The 20,843-nt window shown below is 37.0% G+C and overlaps 1 protein-coding gene across 1 annotated transcript in view; it reads right to left on the reverse strand.

Annotated features, from left to right (window-relative positions):
• Window positions 1-20,843, reverse strand: part of csmd2 (CUB and Sushi multiple domains 2) — a 358,175-nt gene that overhangs the window by 119,900 nt on the left and 217,432 nt on the right. The window contains exon 26 of the mRNA XM_059350192.1: window positions 18,049-18,175. Coding sequence (XP_059206175.1) covers window positions 18,049-18,175 — 127 coding nt within the window. The remainder of the gene's footprint in view (window positions 1-18,048; window positions 18,176-20,843) is intronic.

Genomic DNA, 20,843 nt, shown 5'->3' on the forward strand with positions numbered 1-20,843 from the left:
CCTCCCGCTCACTATACTTCTCCAGCAAAAGGCTCCTCCGTCTCCACAGGGCCCTAACTAGACTCTACTCTGTACACCAGGGGTGTCAAACTCTGGCCCGCGGGCCAAATTTGGCCCGCAGTGTAATTTTATTTGGCCCGCGAGCCAATACCAAATTATTATATTATTGTACTATAAAAGCTGACCCGCCGGTATTATACGGCGCATTTACCGCATATACTAGATTTATTATTGTTATTTTATTTTTAAATGTATTAACCAGTTGAAAAACTTTATTTTGATATTTAAATCAGAAGGACGCAAATAGAAAAGAGGCATACGATTTTTATTTAATTTTTATTTAATAAATTAATGACATTGATGTGTTTTTTATTTGAAATTTGATTTAGCATGTCTGCACTATTTAGTTATATATTGTATGTTTATAAGCGTTGCTGGTTCCATATTTAATGTTAAAGCAAAACATGTTTGGTATATATTAAAAGGTTTATTTGTTCAATGTTGGCCCGCGATTTTATTCAAGTTTTACATTTTGGCCCATTGTGTATTTGAGTTTGACACCCCTGCTGTACACTGTCAAAAATGTTTGTAGAAATGACAGTAAAACACTGTCAAATTGCATCAGAAATAGGTCATAAAATTGAACATTGTACATCACCGTAGTAGATACTTTTAATTACTGTAAATCAAAGAATAGCATATCATTTAAATTCTACTGTCATAAACTGTAGAAAACACAGTTGTGCTGTAAAAATAAACAATTTTCATGTAAAATGAATGGAGAAATACCATGATGACACAATTATCCTGAAAGTAATGGGATTATTCAGTATAAATTACAGTTTTTTTTGCTGATATTTACATTTACATATGCTCACTGTATTTCTAACGGTGAAGTTCTGGCAACCACAGCTGCCGGTATTTTACCGTAAATTAAACAGATTTTTTTTTTTACAGTGTAGTTCCCTGGTGGTGGAATGATCTGCTGAGTCCTTCTCAATCTTTAACAAGAGAGTAAAGACCCAGCGCTTTACTCATCACCTTCACTCATCATCTACACAGATGGAAAAAGAAAAGAAATTTGCACTATTTGTACTATGCTTAGTGCTCCATTGGACTAAAACTTAACCCATGGCACTTACTCATCAAAATGCCAGCAATCCAAGTTGTTTGTGCACTAATAACATCGATGTTACTGCCAAAGTTCTGCTAAATTTTCCTCCATTTCCTGGTTCTCGGCACATAGAGGAGCCTGTCTCATAGCTATGCCTTCTGATATTCTGCTGCAGGTTCTTGGACTCCTTCCGGCGCTGTCATTGCTGATTAAATACATTTCCACAATTCAGGATATGGACTTGCTGAGCGGTTAAGATATTTAACCTGCTAGACATCCCTCAGGCGTCTGAAATTCATACATAGTGATCATCACCTCACTGATGAGAGCGTTGATTTGTCTGATCAGGGGCTTTTGTCTGCAACCTCCTCAACAGGACGACAATCTTGCAGTGCCGCTGTTAGCTTTTTATAAATCTGTCCAGTATTCATTCTCTCAAAATATCATTTCGAATTCGATGCGTTGAATGGTAATCTCTGTTCCAGTCATCCAAAGGAAATCATGGTACTTGTGGTCTTTTAGTATCCTCTTCCCTTTACACACACACACATACACTCACACATACAGCCTTAAGCTACAGATGATGCAGAGGAGAAACAGCAACTCACTGATATGTCGGGTTTAGCAACAAGTTCCCACCGTTTCTGCATAATTGGTGTCAGACTCCGATTCCCATACTGTCTGATGTGTGAGCAGAAGCCAGAGGCTACTCAACAATGTGCTGTGAGTGTGGATACTGTACATAACCTACTTGACAAGTCCTGTCGCAAGGCTTGTGGAAAAAAGTGCACATAAAACAAACAATGATGCAGACAGGCGCACGGGTACACACTCACACAAATGTACACTGATAGGTGTATTTGAAGGGTACGCTGCATTATAAGCATCCTCGCCTGGTAAACAGATGCGGCGAGAGAGACGAGCATACATACGGTTCACACATTAACCTTGTTATCTCTGCAGAGCAGCGCATCGCATTTTTCAAACTTTCACCGTGGAAGAACTAGCATAAATACTAATCCTATTCTTTGTAGCCATTCCCACTGAAGCATAGTTAATACCCTGTTATATACTGTAATCATTCAAAGCTGAATGAAAATAATTACATTGCAAATGAAAAGAAACAGAAGACATAACTACTAATACATATGAGCTGTTGGAGGAGATCAGTAGCCTCAAAGACAACTAAACTTAAATTACAAAGCACACACACACACACATCTGTGTTTTCTCTTGTGGCACAGAGATTCAAACCCCAAAGGGTTTAGTCTATTAAGAGTTAGAGAAGACGCCATTCCTTTTGTTTAGGGTGAAAGCAGCTTAAAGAGTGGTGTCAGCAACTCAGTGGTTTGAATCCAAAAATGTGGGTGAGAAAGTGATTCTTCTTCAGCAACTACTGCCTTTAAAGTGCTCCTTAAAGGCAACTGACCCTGAAATGCACCAATAGAAGACAGTGGTTCTCCTTCGCAGCTCCCAAGTACAAGGTGCACAACGTTTTTTGCAGATGCCACGTTTACTGTTTTTAATACTGATGCCTCTCTATGATCTACTTAAGCAAATGAGACTATCAGTGAGAAGATACTGTCTGGATGAGTCTTTTGTGACGTAAAAAAAAAGCTAAAAGGGGCTAAAACATGTGTCAACCTTGGTCTCTTAACACAGTAGTTCTCAACCTTTTTGAGTCGCGACCCCCAATTTAACATGCATGTTGTCCGTGACCCCTGCTAACTGAACAGAATCTCACACGCACAGTTTAGATCACACAAAAAAGAAACAAAATGACCAAAAAAAGACACAAAAAAGACACAAATGGACCACAAAATGACAAAAAAGACACAAAATGACCAAAAAAGACAAAAAATGACCAAAAAAAGACACAAAATGACCAAAAAAGACACAAAATGACAAAAAAGACAAAAAATGACCAAAAAAAGACACAAAATGACCAAAAAAGACACAAAATGACCAAAAAAGACACAAATTGACCACAAAATGATAAAAAAAAAAGACACAAAATGACCAAAAAAGACACAAAATGACAAAAAACACATTAACACATGAACACTTTAACACAGTGGAGACAGAGCTGACTTCCAAAATGATTTGGCGACCCCCAGAAATCATCTTGCGACCCCAATTGGGGTCCCGACCCCAAGGTTGAGAATAGCTGTCTTAACAGACAGAGAGAACTGTGGGATTTGAAAGTATTCAAAACTTACCATTGTCCCTCTAAAATGTTTATTTTATTCATGAAATATAGTGGGGGACATGTTTTTTTTTACATCAATATGTATCGAAGTTTGTTTTTTTCCATCATCGTATTACACCTACTAATCTGACATAGCCACTAATAGATACACTCTCTCATGGCTATGCAGAAAGAATGTATTTAAAATAAGTTGTGTATTTGTTTCATTTGCTTTTAAAATAAATGCTCATGTTAGCCAAATCAAGATCTTTACCACACAAGGCGGTGGTGCTCATGGAAACGCTACTGCTTTTTGTTCACCTGGCACGCAAAAATCACATAATAAGAGGTGCTTGAAAGTAAATCTACAAAAACATATCAAATTCAGGTGAAACATATTCAATCTCTTTCTTGCATAGATGATGTTAACAAGCTACATATTTTTAAAAAATCAACAAAAAATGGAATTCATCTAAAGTTGGCTCAACTTTAGTATTTCTTTTCTGGTAAGTGTGGGGGTGGGAATTGCTAGAAAAAAGTCCAATAGATAACATAAAATAGACAAATAAAGTAATAACAAAATATTAGATATTGCAGGAGTAAACTTAAACAATCAAATCAGTAAAAAGTGTTTGATATTCTGCAGTTCTCATTTCAGAAGTTGTGCACGATTTCTCATATAACTCAAATACCAGTGCAGGTATAGTACAACATTGTAATATAAATTTAATTAAATTCTGTTGAGAGTTACAGCAGCATAATCTCTCTCTGCCATCGTGGCTAGTCCCTCAAATTCCAGGGACCAAAGCTTATGTTCAAAGGCCTCCGTCCCTGTCATGTAAGAGCCTCAGGCAGCCGGATGCTTGTTATGGAAATGCTGTTATGAAACCCTGAGGTACTACGACCCTTTTACCTCTGCTCTACCTCCCCGTCCCCCTGGACACGGTATGGGGATGTGTTCACAGGATTTGTCAGCATGAGTAAAACATGTTTTTTTAATATATGTACAGTGTGTGCATGAGACAGCATTGAGGATGTGAGTGAGTAAAAGATCAAAAAAGACACAAAATGACCAAAAAAGACACAAAATAACCAAAAAAGACAAAAAATTACAAAAAAAAAGACACAAGATTACCCAAAAACGAAACAAAATTACCAAAAAAAACCACAAAATGACAAAAAAGACACAAAATGACGAAAAAAGGAAACAAAATGACCAAAAAAAGACACAAAATGACCAAAAAAGACAAAAAATTACAAAAAAAGACACAAGATTACCCAAAAACGAAACAAAATTACCAAAAAAAACCACAAAATGACAAAAAAGACACAAAATGACGAAAAAAGGAAACAAAATGACCAAAAAAGACACAAATTGACCACAAAATGATCAAAAAAGACACAAAATTACAAAAAACAACACAAAATGACAAAAAAAGACAAAAAATGACCAAAAACAGACAAAAATTACCCAAAAAAGAAAAAAAATTACAAAAAAAACACAAAATGACAAAAAAAGACACAAAATGACGAAAAAAGGAAACAAAATGACCAAAAAAGACACAAATTGACCACAAAATGATCAAAAAAGACACAAAATGACAAAAAAACCCCACAAAATGACCAAAAAAGACAAAAAATGACAAAAAAGACACAAAATTACCCAAAAAAGAAACAAAATGACCAAAAAAAAAACACAAAATGACAAAAAAAAAGACAAAATGACGAAAAAAAGGAAACAAAATGACCAAAAAAGACACAAAATGACCACAAAATGATTAAAAAAATTACACAAAATGACCAAAAAAGACACAAAATGACCAAAAAGACTAAAACACATGAACACTTTAACACACGTGTGTGCATGAGTCAGCATTGAGGATGTGAGTGAGTAAAAGATGGGTCTGGGGATTTGCATGAGTAATGTAGGAATCACGTGTTGGCTCGGTGCTGACGGATCTCTTGTTCTAATGCAACCTTCAGGACTGTCAGACGCCCAGTGGCATCATGTTCTACTTCCTGATTTATGTGTTAAAAGGAAAGATGGAAAGGTGGGTGGAAAGCAAGAGTTGCGTGTAAGGAAAGCAGAAGGTGAGGGAGGGAACAAAAACAAGAGCGGCGTTAATCATTAGCCGGGTTGCTGGAAGAAGAGGATGATGGCAGCAGGATAAGAGGTTGATGGAGAGCAGGAGAAGCTCTGAAGGATGGAGGGATTTGTGCTGAGCAGTCGGATGGATAGGATGGACGTGGGCTGCATGTTAGGATAATTGGTTCCTTTTATACAAGATCTAAATAGCCTATCTCTCCTTGTCACTTTCTGAAAGTGAAGGCTGAGGGGCGGGATAAGAAGATAGTGAAAAATAGAAGATGGTGAAAGGATAAGAGCCATGCAGGAGGGTAGCAAGATGTTGATAATGCTATTTAAAAATCCATCCTTCTTTGTCTTACTTTCACTCAGAGGTTTTAGTCAAACACACAGACCGTGACCGAGAAAAGCAGAGCAATGCGTAACCATGGCAACTTGTCAATAAAGTTATATATAACGTTATATATGTTAAAAAAAGGACGTTTACTGATTTGGTCTCATAACTTTGACCCTTTCACTGTATTTTCACTCAATGACAGTTTATTTGAACGTTTTGTTCATTAAATGTCTTGTTCAGTGTTTGGTTGGACTAACAGACACTCCAAGGAGTCGCTGCTCAGTTTTCTGAGGTCAGTAACAAACATTTTGTTTTTGTTTTTTTGCTAGCCAAAACTAACATCCCAGTTAATGCTCCAGCTAATGCTAACATGAATTAGCAGCGGCTTCTCTCAGTCAGGTTGAGGTGTAGAGAGGCTGTAGTCAGTGATCAGATCCCTCTCCTCCTCCACAGTCCAAATATGGTCTGCTTCCTGTATCGGAAACAAGATGGCGACGCAAAATGGCGAACTTGATGCTTCCAACGGGCCACAAACCAACGGGTGACGTCACGGTGACTACGTCCATTATTCATATACAGTCTATGGTTTTGACTTCTCTTTTGGGCAGCTGTGTTGTCGTCCATCTATATATATACAGTAGGCCTGGGCTTTAATTCAATATGATAATTTATATGATATTTTTGCTCTAGAGCTTTACTTGAAACTGTTGTGTTAATTTTGAAGAATACTCAGTACTTTTCAATTTCCAATAATTTCATTCACACAGCAGTATACAAAACCATGTGGTTATTTCAAATACATTTATAGATTGAACTACCAGAAAACATGCTAAATTGTGATATATATCATTATCAAGATATGAAATGACAGAAGCCTGATAAACAGTTTATGGTTGAACACATGAGGGGCATGCAGATTACACTTTTAATGAAATATATCTATCCTGTTGGTTGTATTTATATTTATAGTCATTCCCTATTTTTCTTGCTTTGCAAGCATGCTTTATGATTTTTTGGTCATTTGTGTGTCTTTTTTTTGGTAATTTTGTGTCTGTTGTGTCTTTTTTTGTTATTTTGTGTCTTTTTTGTCATTTTTATGTCTTCTGTGGGTTTTTTTTCGTTATTCTGTCTTCTCATTTTGTGTCTTTTTTGGTCATTTTGTGTCTTTTTCAAGACATTCACAGATTTTTTCATGTGCTAATGTGCCCCTCTGATTAAACACTGGCCCCTCCTTGGCCCCCACAGTAAAATTGGTCTAGAACCGCCACTGGACAGCAGTGTGTGTGCACAGGTTCACACTTGTTAAATGCAGACAAAATGCTTCACGGCTAGTCATCCGAAGATGCTCACTGCAGAGGAACAAAGCAGAGTAAGTGTGAGCTTCCAGTGGGGAAAGTCCATTTAAAGACAACTTCTCCACTTAACACAAAAGCCTGGGTGGCGTGAGGTGGAGAGGAGTGGGTGGGGTACATCAGTGAGGAAAACTCCAGGTTGCGAGAAGCGGAATCACTGTATTTCTCAGCCATGAATATGAAATGAGGTGCAGGTAGCGTTTTGTAGAATCACAGAAAGCCATGTTTTGAAGTTGACGGCTAAGGGCTCTCCTTTACTCTTGTCCCCTTCTTAATGAGATACAACAGCTTAATCAAGTGTCAGAGGAATGGCCGCGAGGAGACGGGATGAGGAAGGGAGGGATGGAAAAGATTTCTCAGGTCTCTTTTGATTCTGCCTAAATTATTTTGTATTCATACGAGAGAAACAGAGAGAGAAATAGAGAGTGTGGAGACTCTCTCATATGAATACAAAACAGTCGAGCTGCAATCACAAGTCCTGTGGGGAGTCTTCTGTGTACGTGGATGTGTGCATGAAGATGATAAATAAGTCAGTATGTGGGGGGGTGTATGGATGTGTGTGTGTGTGGTATGAGGGGATGAAGAAGAAGAGAGATGTTGAGCAAACATACACTTCACTTTTTATAACTAATTGAGATTGTGTGTATGAAGCCAATGTCACCATGAGCACTAACCTCATCAGTATGTGTGGAGGTGGCCTCTGTGAGACTGTCCCTGTGGGATCATCCATCACGGAGACACATCCATACCATGTGCTTTAAAACAGTGGTTCTCAACCTTTTTGAGTCGCGACCCCCAATTTAACATGCATGTTGCCCCCATTCACTGAACAGAATCACGCACAGTTCAGATCACCCAAAAAAGAAACAAAATGACCAAAAAACGGAACCAAAATGACCAAAAAAGACACAAATTGACCACAAAATGATCAAAAAAGAGATAAAATGACTGAAAAAAGGCAGAAAATGACCAGAAAAGACACAAAATGACCAGAAAAGACAAAAATGTACCAAAAAAGACACAAAATGACCAAAAAAGACACAAAATGACTAAAAAGACACAAAATGACCAAAAAAAAGAAAACAAAATGACCAAAAAAAGGAAACAAAATGACCACAAAATACACAAATTGACCACAAAATGACCAAAAAAGACACAAAATTACAAAAAAAACACACAAAATGACCAAAAAACACACAAAATGACCAAAAAAAGACATTAAGTGACCAAAAAGACTAAAACACATGACCACATGAACACTTTAACGCAGTGGAGACAGAGCTGACTTCCAAAATGATTTGGCGACCCCCAGAAATCATCTCGCGACCCCAATTGGGGTCCCGACCCCACGGTTGAGAATAGCTGCTCTAAAAAACGCCAAGCACCATCAGACAGTACAAGCAACACATGAGACTTGTCTTCACACCTTAACCTGAGCTCCACCACTTCATGTACCGCCAAGCACATGATGTAATAACATGTAAGCAGCGTTATCATGCAGATAAAAGAAAATTTGCAATTATTTTCAGGCAGGAAAAGGTGTAAAATTGGGAAATGAATCAGTGAGATAAAAGTAGAGGTTAAATAACACACACACATCCTTCCACCGTTCATTTCCCACATTCATTCGTTATCACTCAACACTATTCTTCACCATCACCAATCTTGATTTTCTAACCTGGACCCAATTTAAAATGACCGAAACTCAACCCCGTATTCTTACCGCCTTATCAGAAACACAGAGATGCCAGCACAACTTCACTCTGTAAAAAGTATTTTGAGTGGTCAAAAACTCAAATTGGTTCTAAGGGAGATAAAGAAGCACGCGCACACACACACACACACACACACACTGGAAATGCATTATAAATGAAACGTTGTTTTGGGATGTGCAAACCCGGTGAAATATATGTGCATATTCATTTGAGACTGAGGGCACTATTTCTGTGATAGAGCATGACAAATGGAGAATGCACTGCATTGGAAAAGTGGTACACTATATGGCTCCTTAAAGGGAAAGTTCAGCCTAAATAATAACTTTGAATACTGTATGTTCCCTTTAAGGCTTATGTTGGAGTACATTTGAGAGTTCAACCCTCCCGTTACGAGCCCTCCAGCCACTAGGCCACAGATTTCATCATATCCGTCTCTCTTTAATCTTTACATAGCTTTGATTTTTTTCTGTTGGCCATCAATTTTTAGAGCTCCCGGATAGATAGATAGCATCTAAATATCTGGATCTGCCGGGGAGTCTGTCCATGAGTCATTCAACTGTACGAGTAAAATGTTAAAGAGGACGAGCTAAAATAAACACTAAACCACCTGCATGCATGGGATCCACAACAGTGGACAGATATTTGGATACCATCTTCAACAATTTTCATTATAGTCCATCCAGCCACCATCATAGGCATATGAATCTAAGAAATGCTTTTATTCTTATCAGGTTTTTTTTTTTATTAAATAGCAATATATATACACTGCAAAAAAAGAAAAGTTGGGTAAACTCAAAATTTCAAGGGAACACACTTCGATAAAATTTTAAGTTGGACAATTAAACTAAATATTTTAAGTTTTGTTTTTGAGTTTGCTCAACTCTGAATTCAACTGTAAGTTGTACTAACTTATAATTTTACATTGTAATAACTTTTAATCCTTACTTCTGCTAACTTCTGCAATGTGCTGAAGTGGCACGATTGTAACGCTGCTATGAAATGTCAGCTAATGTTGCAACCACAATTTTGAGTTAGCATTGATACGCTAATGGCTACTCTTGTAGCTGTAACAAGCAGCGTCGCTAGCATCAGTTAGCCGCTAGCATCAGTTAGCCGCTAGCTTTCGAACTATTGTCCCTTGTTGTGAACCCCAACTTAAAGATATAAGTAACAACAACTCACCAACTTGTTTTTGAGCAGACAACTGGCTTCCTTTGTTGTGCTAACTTACATTATTGCCCTAAATGTCAATAATTTATATTTCCAAGTTTTACCAACTTAAATTACTGTTTCAGGCCAAAAAATACAAGTTGGCTTTTTTGCAGTGTATATACACATACTGAAAAGAAAAGTTATTCCCATGATTTTCACTTTAAAAGCAAAACCAAACTAAAAGATATTACTTTGTGATTTAACATTTCATGCAAGGGTGAATCAGCAAATTATTTATCCCCCAAGGCCATAATGTCCTGTGTACAAAGTTTAACCATGGACCTAATTACAATGACCTTCCTGCTCTCCTCATACTGTGTTGGTCTTGTTGTTACCTTGGTAACAACAGTCACAAAAGCACCACACCGAACACATATCAAAACCCACATAATACAGCATGTATTGCAGCAGTGGAAGTCTCAAATTAGAGGGCATGCTTATTACTAAATGCTAAATACTAATTTTAAGATGGATGCTTATGGCTTGATTGTTCAGTGTAGCATGTGGCCTAGATCTGTACCTCTGTAGCTGTAACCAGTGAATGTTCCATCGGTGAAATGGCTCATTGCCTCGCTTATCATTCCGATTCATTTTATATTGTTATTATCTCCTAATGTCTGCATGCCACTCTCTGCCTCCCACCTATATTCTCTCTCCATCAATAACTCTCAGCAAACTAGTCCGTAGGCTCTTTAGATATCTGGTGTCACTCTGCAACAACTCTTGGTCTCTCATGGACTCTGTGATGCACGCTGTCATTAGTGTGCTACCTTCAGCTACACCATTTGATATACAAGGAATCCCTGGGCTAATGCATTGCAAATTCTCCTCAATAATGAATTGCGTGGGTAGGATCAAAGGCATGGATATGGAGCATACCTTGCAGAGGAAAGCCTGGGACCCAGAGGTAGTGGAGGCACTAATGAACCTTAACTAGTAATCATGAGGGACCTAGGGATGTCAGATGTGCACACACAAGTAGATACATGCAGACAGAACTGTAAGATATTTTAAAAATAACATGACACAGTGAACAGGGAGACGTACACAGTGCAGTCTCAGAGTATTAGGCCATGTTTCTATTGTTACAGTTACTCAAGCATGTTGGATTTCAGATTAAACTAACTGAAGCTGTATAAAAAAACCTGACAGAGCATAAACAATGCAGATACAAAATATCTGTACTCTGTAATAAATGATTCTGTAGTCATTTCATTTTACTTAATATATTTGATAAAATGTATTAAATATAAATGCATTTAACCTTTGTGTCGTGTTCGTTTCTCCCCCCTTACTTTGGTGCTCCCGGTCAAATTTGACCGGCCTGTTTTAACTGCCCTTACATTAACACAAAAACCATTGATCGTCACCAAATTGTATTTAACTCCCTTTTAACCTGTAAACAATGTCTCAGACTACTGGTTACATGAATAACTGCAGTGAATAGACACAGAAATTGAAAGTTGTATTCCAAAATTAACATTTATTGTAGAAAAATGTCATCAAATCTGATAATTCTTGAGAGGACATGAAACTGTTGCAGGGACATAGTTGACTGGAATATAGGCCTCCCTGACTCTGCATCCCACAGACTTTTTGTAGCCTCATTGTTGGACCGATGTACTCCTGCTAGAATCAACAGACCCATGTAGGCTTGGAGGTCTACCTGGTCCAAGGCCTTCCATGTGTCCGCAAACACACGCCCCCCTTCCAGGTTTGTCATCGCCAGTATAATTTCCACAATGGACTCTGGTAAAAAGAGTTGGACGCTGGACTTGATGTCATCCACACGAGATGTTGCATACCGTGTTGGCCCTGGTGACATCCTAATGATATTTTCCCCTCTTGCTCTGCCTCCTCTGTCCTGGGGGGATGAATACCAGAGCAAGTTGCCATCCTTGGACTGGAATGTCACCTCAGGTGTGTCTTCCACAGGGGCCTCTTCCCCAGGTGCCTCTTCCTCAGGGGCCTCTTCCTCGCCATCTGTTGACTGTTCGGTCTCATGATGGTCTGGATCAAAATCAGGATCGTTGTCTTCTATTTCTGAAACATCCTCCTCTATTTCTGGTTCAACTCCAATCCCGTCTTCATCAGTTTGAAAAAAAAGGTCAAGAGCCTCTCTGACAGAAAAACGTCTGATCGGGCGCCGACTCATTGTGTTCAGAGTAAAATAAGAGCAATGCACAAGCAAGCTATATATAGGGGATCTGTGAGAAGATATCATACGTTTTGTATCGAAAGTGTGGTTCACGTGGGGGGATGGACACATTAGCCCGGGAAAGAGCCAGGTTCCCATAACAAACACCTAATTGGTAACTTTGAAGTGTTACACGTTTAGTCTGGAAGGTGTGGTTCACGTAGGGGGACAGGCACATAAGCACGGGAAAGAGAGGACACATGGTCAGTCTGAAAGGGGTTCACGTGGGGTGGAGTGTGTGTGTGTGTGCGTGCGTGTGCGTGTAGGTGTGTTTGTGTGTGCGTGTGGTGGTGGTGGTGGATTTGTGATTGTGTACTATCTGATGAATGAACACAATCTAGGGTCACCCATTCATTTCCTATGGCGGTCATTTTTGACCGGGAACACCACAGGTGTTACAAAGTTGACTAAACAACTCAAAATTCAATGAAAGTAGTGATCAGCAATTGTATATGTTCAAATGCCTAGTGTGGAGGATATCATAAGCCCTTGAGACAATAAAATGTAAAACACAATATTTATGATTGATCGAAATGGAAATCGGTCAGATTTGACCCGAACACGACAGGAAGGTTAAAACAGTGGTTCTCAACCTTTTTGAGTGGCGACCCCCAATTTAACATGCATGTTGTCCGCGACCCCCATTCACTGAACAGAATCACGCACAGTTCAGATCACCCAAAAAAGAAACAAAATGACCAAAAACCGGAACCAAAATGACCAAAAAAGACACAAATTGACCACAAAATGATCAAAAAAGACATGAAATGACCGAAAAAAGCCAGAAAATGACCAGAAAAGACACAAAATGACAAAAAAAACCCCCACAAATTTACCAAAAAAGACACAAAATGACCAAAAAAGACACAAAATGACTAAAAAGACACAAAATGACCAAAAAAAAGGAAACAAAATGACCAAAAAAAGGAAACAAAACGACCACAAAATACACAAATTGACCACAAAATGACCAAAAAAGACAGCAATGGGACAGCATGTGCACACACAAGTAGATACATGCAGACAGAACTGTAAGATATTATAAAAATAACATGACACAGTGAACAGGGAGACGTACACAGTGCAGTCTCAAAGTATTAGGCCATGTTTCTATTGTTACATTTACTCAAGCATGTTGGATTTCAGATTAAACTAACTGAAGCTGTATAAAAAACCTGACAGAGCATAAACAATGCAGATACAAAATATCCGTACACTGTAATAAATGATTCTGTAGTCATTTCATTTTACTTAATATATTTGATAAAATGTATTAAATATAAATGCGTCCTTGATTTTGAGGCAGTTGTTTAAGTAACTTTAATATAAAATGTTTGAGATACAATCTACTTATTCTGATCACATTAAATATAATCTTTATGTGTATGTAATTATAAATCAAGAGAATTTTGAATGAATCCAACACAATAGAATTAGTCTGTTTTTAATTGACAGGCACTTCCTGTTAAGTTGTTATTAACTCAACTTGTGACGTAGTTAGATTTAATTAATAATATTGTGTGCAATCTGTTGCCTCAATTTTATTGAGTAGCTGTTGTTTATCTTTTTTTACAGTGTATCAGAAAACAAATATTTTCAATTGTGAGTTATTGCTGTGCCCTTTAATTGGTGAAGCATGATTGTAGAATGTATGTAAAAGCACTAGGATTCATAAATGTCATAAATGTTTGGTAACACTTTACAATAACCATCATTTATAGATGGTAAATAGACCATTTATAAATGGTAAACAGGTAGTTTATTAATGTTTAATCATCATTTATAAACCGTATATAGGCCATTTAGAATGGTGAATAGAAAATGTAATGATGTTGAACTATAATTTATAAATGCCAAATAGATTTCTTTACCATAAACAAACATAATCATTACTTTATTAATAGCTTTACACTCATTATAACATTTTTAACACCATATTTTTAACAAGTATGTAAATGATTTCAAAATGATTCGTATACCTTTAAGAAATCGCTTGAAAACATTTAAAGATTAAATATGAATAGAATTTTGTTAATGGTTAATAATAATTGGTTTATAAACCATCTATAAACATTACTTAGATGGTTATTGTAAAGTGTTACCAAATGTTTCACTATGATTGGCGTGTGATTATCATATATTATTATATTATTATTAGGAAGAGCTAATCCAATTTATGAAAAGAGAGAGATTACAGTCAGCTTACTTAAAGCTAAATCTATTGTGTACTCTTACTCTTCCACACGTTTCTTCACATACACATGTGCTTATGGATTTAACAGTATTCTCTTTGAAAGGCACTGTTCCTTCAAGTACCTCGGCTTACAAGCTTATTATTAGTTTGTGTTGCTGCTTCATGACAATGCATAAACACAGTTAATATTCTGAAAACATGACCATTTCAATGCTGTGGCAACATGGCAGATATCATAAGCAGGCTGATATATGACTGACTCATGTCTGCAGTAGTAAGGAACTTAATGGATAGAGAATAAGAGTAAAATAACAAAGGTTAAGGCACCAGTATTCTCAAGGTAAAGTATGCACTACAAACAGAGTTTAGCCTTGGATGATCTATCTACTGTATCTATATATGCACTACCACTTAAGTAGAGTATTTATAGTAGAGTAGCTTTCAAGAGCAGAGTGATTCACAATTAAATAAAAGAAACAAAAATAAAATAAGATGGCTAAGAGGACAGCTGTATTTGTGAATGGTGTTTCATTCTTTTAGATAATTCATTTTTTACAAATAAGGCTTTTTTGGATAATAGATTTGCAAATAAAACCAATGTTTTGTACATGGAGAACACCGTACAAAGGTTCAGCCAGACTTATAAATGGAAGGTCAGAAAGAAACCTCTGAGGATCCCTCTGAGCAACACTTCAATAAGAACAGCAAATATTACCAGTCATTAGTAAAAGGAAACTGTGAGCTTAGTGTCTAAATATGTGCAGATTTAAATAGGAACCGGTTCTTGTTTTAGTGTCGAGCGGACAATAATGCCTCTAACAAGCTGGAATCAACGAAGCAAAGCTATTCTTTAAACTAGACAATAGAAAGAGAGGGTTGGTTAAACATTTACAAATGGATAAGGGAATATTAGATGAACATATAATGGACTAACAATAGGTATGGGATGATATAAACATTTAATTTAAAGTTATCCAGGCCAAAATGATTGTGATTCCACATATCATCACAATATTTATCTTGTTAAAAAGGCTCCTAAACATTCTGTAATCTTACAAACAAGACTCTTTGTTGAACTTTCACTCATCTTTTGTGTCATTCTTTAGTTTGGGATCCATATGAATTCCATACATACAGTTTATAGTTTATGTTTTTTATAGGGGATACAATAGATAAGTTCAGCCTTCAGCCATGGAAACAAGCTAAGGATTTTGGGAATAACCACTTGGAGGCAATTCAAAATTGATCTGTACATTAGTGAGCTAGAAAGTTTTCTAAGTCACTCACAGGGTTTACAATTTTCCCAATAATGGGAAATATGATGCACTTATTTTGTGTTTCTTATGGTGGTTCGATCCCCGACCATGGCAGCCTACATGTTAAAGTATCCTTGAGCAAGATCCTGAACCCCAAATTGCTCCCGATGCTGCGTTCATCGGGGTGTGAATGAATTCCCAATGGTGGCAGGTGGCACCAGTGTGCCCTGGTCGCCTCTTACACCAGTATGAATGTGTGTGTGAACAGGTGAATGAGCGCAGTGTGTAGTCTAAAGCGTTTTGGATAAAAGCGATATGTAAGTGTAAGTATGTAAGTGCATTTACCAAGTTGTATGTTGTCCCATCCCTGACTTCTCAAAATGTTTAAAGCCTATTTGCACTGTCATGGTTCAAAATGATCTCAGGTCACTTAAGTGTTTTTATTGACAAATTAAAAACAAGGGGAATTAGGGGGAACAAATGGTTCCAACAATATTTTCCTCTGTCATGCAACACTGGGTACATTAAATAAATGGAGGTTTTAATCCTTTATTCTTCTTCTTTTGAGGTTAAGGCTATGTCAAATGTAAATAATACATTGGTTGTCTGAATTAAACTGCTGTATGTTAAAAAAAAGAAAGAAAATAAGCCATTATTGAAGGAAAGAAGGAAATATCAATCTAACTTTTGTCTTGTGTGTGGGTTGTTGGGGTGGGTCTGGGTTAGAAGAGGTGAGGTAAAGAAAAGTGGGTTGTTTCATTAAGCGCAACAATAACATCTAATTAAATAATTGGCTGTTTGCATCAGTGACACTGTTCTATTGTCTCTGTTTTCTCCCCTGAAAGCCACAGGAATGAGCATATCCACAAACAAACATTTGCATACATGAATGAATGTACTAATATTATCTATTTAATGTATGAATACAAAATAAGCATGCATGAGGGCACGCAGAGTCAATGGAGAAAGGCAAATAGAACCGGATGGGAGCACCATCGCTATAGGTGGTGGAAGCTGAAGCATGAAGCTAATTATTCCCAAAGTTCCACTACTTGAGTCAAAAATGCAACTAAGAAAATGTCACCAACACAACACGGGTGCAAAGCTGATGGCTGTGTCCCCCAAAACGACCACAGGTGTGTCTCTTTGGGGTGTATGACCACAGCATGACCATCACTGAATAAAAATGAAATACCCGGTAAGGGGAACAAACGCTCCAACTTGATTGTTTGTCTTTAAACAAATCAGAATCCTCTTGGGCAGTGTTAACCCTTTATCAGGCAAAGAACTATATTTGGTAGTTAGAGTCAGGTAATATTTCGAGAAAAAAGTTGCAAATTTACTAGATTAAAGTGGCAAATCTACAAGAAAAAAAGTCGCAGATTTACGAGAAAAAAGTGGGAAAAAAGCAACTTTTTTCTCCCAGATTCACCACTTTATATCTCATAAATCTGTACATTTTTTTCTCGTAGATTTGCCACTTTAATCTCGTAAACTTTTTTCTCAAAATATTATTTCGTATGTTTTTTTTACACATTCTGACAGTATGTAATATCCTCCAATATTCTCTAGGGTTGAAATTTGGAATTTGCAAGTATTTCAATGAGTGTCCTATTAAGGGTTAAAGGGAGAAAAAAAAAAGTTGTTTTTTCCCCACTTTTTTCTTGTAAATCTGGGACTTTTTTTTGCGCAGATTCACCACTTTAAATCTCTTAAATCTGTGACTTCTTTTCTTGTAGATTTGCCACTTTAATCTAGTAAATTTGCAACTTTTTTCTCAAAATATTACCTGAAGTTACCAAATATAGTTCTTTGCCTGATAAAGGGTTAAATGGGAGGAGAATGCCCTCATATATAAGCTGCCAGTGGCAGAATCATCCCGACAGTCTTCATCTAGTGAGTCAGACTACTACAACCCTGACAAGATGAGCTGCTTGACCATGGCAGGCCATCAGGACTGGATTGACAAATCATGGCGAAAATATCTTCAATACAATATACAGGGAACAAACAATAAATAAATAAATACAATGCAAGAGAACAACCTCAAGTTTAAGGTTTTTGGAAAGATATCAATGAAAAACCTTTAACCAAAACCATTCATCTTGCAGGATTTTGCTTGCTTCCCTTTAATCAAATTCGGAAAAGTAAAGCATATAAACACTCTCTGGGGTGGCATTTTCCCTTCACCCAGTAGTAACTCAACTATTGGCCAATAGCAGCCCACTGGAGATTGATTACACAGCAGCCTGTGAAAGTGATGAATACCACTGCAAAAAGTGGGGCTAAATTGGAAGTATATTGAAAGGTGGTAGATTGAAAGAAAGAAAGCCTGGAAAAGAACAATGTAATCAGAAAACTAGAGAGTACGAACAAGGAAACAAAGAGTGTTCAAACCTAATAGTGCTTCCAGGGGCCGCCTCAATGGTCCACATGCAGTGCAGGTTGTGTTCATATGGAGCCGGGTAGCCTGGAGACAGGATCCGACCAGAAGACTCGTCCTTGATGGTGCCTCCACACTCCGCTGCAAAGAAACACAAAGATAGTGGGATTAAGGAAGTGAGCAATGAGCAGGAGTAATAGAAAGTGCAAAATAAGTACAAACTCATCAATGTTCTCAAAGTCAAATTAATAAAAAGGCTACAGCAAGGTTAACCCTATAAAGCCTGAACCATTAAATAATTGCCAGAAAATTCTTCTTTTTTTTAAACTGGAGTGTTTATTGAACCTGCTGACAGATAATTTTTTAAAAATCCAAAAACAATAGGTATATATGATTCTAATTTGTATCATATTTGATACATCAGTTCTTTTTGTGCAATTTGTTGCACACAGTTTGTTTTTCTTGAACTAACAAAAACATATAAAACCCAACATTTTTAACCTTTTAAGGCTTTACTTTCTTTTAACATTTTCCTCAAACATGCAAAATATTTTTTTCCATATAACACAACATCATACATCTGCTGATATGAAGTTTTCACGCAGCAATGACTGATCCACCAGTGGAACCTGCATACCAATTTTGCTATATCTTGTATTTTTGTGCAATTTGCTGCTCAGTTTTTTTTTCTTCAACACATGTATACATCAGGTTTTTCAGGAAAAAAATATCACACTGATGATGTATAGGTCTCAAAAACTTGTGTATCAAATATGATACACTTGGCTTTATAGGGTTAACATACTTAACAGGCCAGAAGAAGAAGAATACAATTTAAGGTATTCCACAGAGTACATTACTCGAATGACAGGTTAGCAAAAATATATCCATCGGTTCTCCCTATTTGTCCCAGATGTGGGAACTCTGTGTCATTGGGTCACATGTTCTGGTCATGTTTCTCCCTAGCTGATTCCTGGTCCTCTTTCTATATTTGACTGTCTTTCAGCTTTATGCAACACATTCCTCAAACCCAATCCACTCACTGCTATATTTGGAGTCACACCCTTGGACATGCATACCACAAATACACAAAAGAGAGCAGTAGCATTCTGGAGTCTCATAGCACGTAGGGTCATCTTAATGAATTGGAAATCTAATAAATGCCCACCCTTCAGGAGATGGATTCAGGAAGTGCTATCTTTACTTCAGATAGAAAAGATCAGACATACACTGAAAGGTTCCTGTGACACATTCAGTAGAGTGTGGACTCCCTTCATTGAATATGTGAAGAAGTTGAATCTTTAACAGATCGTGTTATCAAATCACTCTTTCTCTAGTCATCTGTCTGACTAGCCCATTGGTATACCTCTGCAGAACTGGATCTTGTGTTTCATTTTGTTTTATTTTATTTTATTTTATTTATTTTTATTAATTTTTTTATACTCTTGGTCCCATGGGAGGGTATAAGGGGAGGGTACTAATATGGGATTATATTTTGAGTTTGTATGTTTGTATATGTATGTATGTATGCTCATTTCTGTATAACTAAAAATGCCTAAAATAAAGTTATAAAAGGACAAAAAAAAAAAAGAAACACAAAGATAGTGGGATTAAGGAAGTGAGCAATGAGCAGGAGTAATAGAAAGTGCAAAATAAGTACAAACTCATCAATGTTCTCAAAGTCAAATTAATAAAAAGGCTACAGCAAGGTTAACATACTTAACAGGCCAGAAACTGCACAATCCCACTTCCAGTAAAGTGCACCACATCAGTTTCCTCTCATCATTATTAATTATTGACATAGCAGTCATATGCTTAAATGTGATGTGCTTCATCATCTTGTTTCCAATTTGAATGATAGGAGGGAGAGCAGCCAACTCAATATACTCTATGAGGATCTCCTTGGCTCGGCCAAGGCAATCCACCATCTCAACCAATGACCTCATCCCGTTGCCTTTGAAAGTTGATGGACTTGTTGACTGAACAACACAACATTCAATCTATTGCAATCAAGTTCAGTGGAACTGTTAAAGAAGACATTTTGACAGGTTTGGATAAATGTAAGTATATTTTCGGGGATAAATCAGAGAAGATATATACTTTATGTGTCTACAGAACAGATAGACACTTACCATAATGGCAATATGGCTGATATTAGCATCTACTAGGGTTGGCAATGGTTTCTACCGCTCATATTGCTCAATCATGTTACTCAAGGTCTTCCAGAGGCAATTCTTTTACCAGACAGGCCACATTGAACGCAACATATGCTGGCCACTTGCTTCAACTATAATCAATGAAACTTATCTGACGTCCAATGGGAAGCATATTGCCTGATTTCAGGATGCTAATGCTTCTGTATTAGCATATTTTTGCTGCGTTAGCATTAGCTTAACCTAGTTAATTTTGTAATGTTCTTCATTACAGCTTCTAAATATCCATTTTACATTTAAAAATACTAGTTCTGCTCAAGCAATCGTATCGATTTCCTCCTTTTAGTGATTTTCTCGCTAATCCCACAGTTGTGCTGTTTGAGTTGAGCAGTTAGCGATAGCTTCTTTCTTTCAATCTCCTACTCTCTCTTGTTTGCACTTTCAAAGTGTGTGTTATTGTTGTTTGTTTGTTCATTGTTGTCTCATTATGACTACATGGGTGTATGTGTACATATGTTTTTGTAAGTTAATAACAAATTATGTGTGTTAATAATGGTAATAATGAGTTGTGTGTTATACATACATATATATATAAATATTATGGTTATATAACTGAATATAGTAAATTAACACAGGGAGAAGGGATTTAATAAGCT

The sequence above is a fragment of the Centropristis striata genome, chromosome 14 (genome assembly GCF_030273125.1).
Source record: "Centropristis striata isolate RG_2023a ecotype Rhode Island chromosome 14, C.striata_1.0, whole genome shotgun sequence".
Taxonomy (NCBI): Eukaryota; Metazoa; Chordata; class Actinopteri; order Perciformes; family Serranidae; genus Centropristis; species Centropristis striata.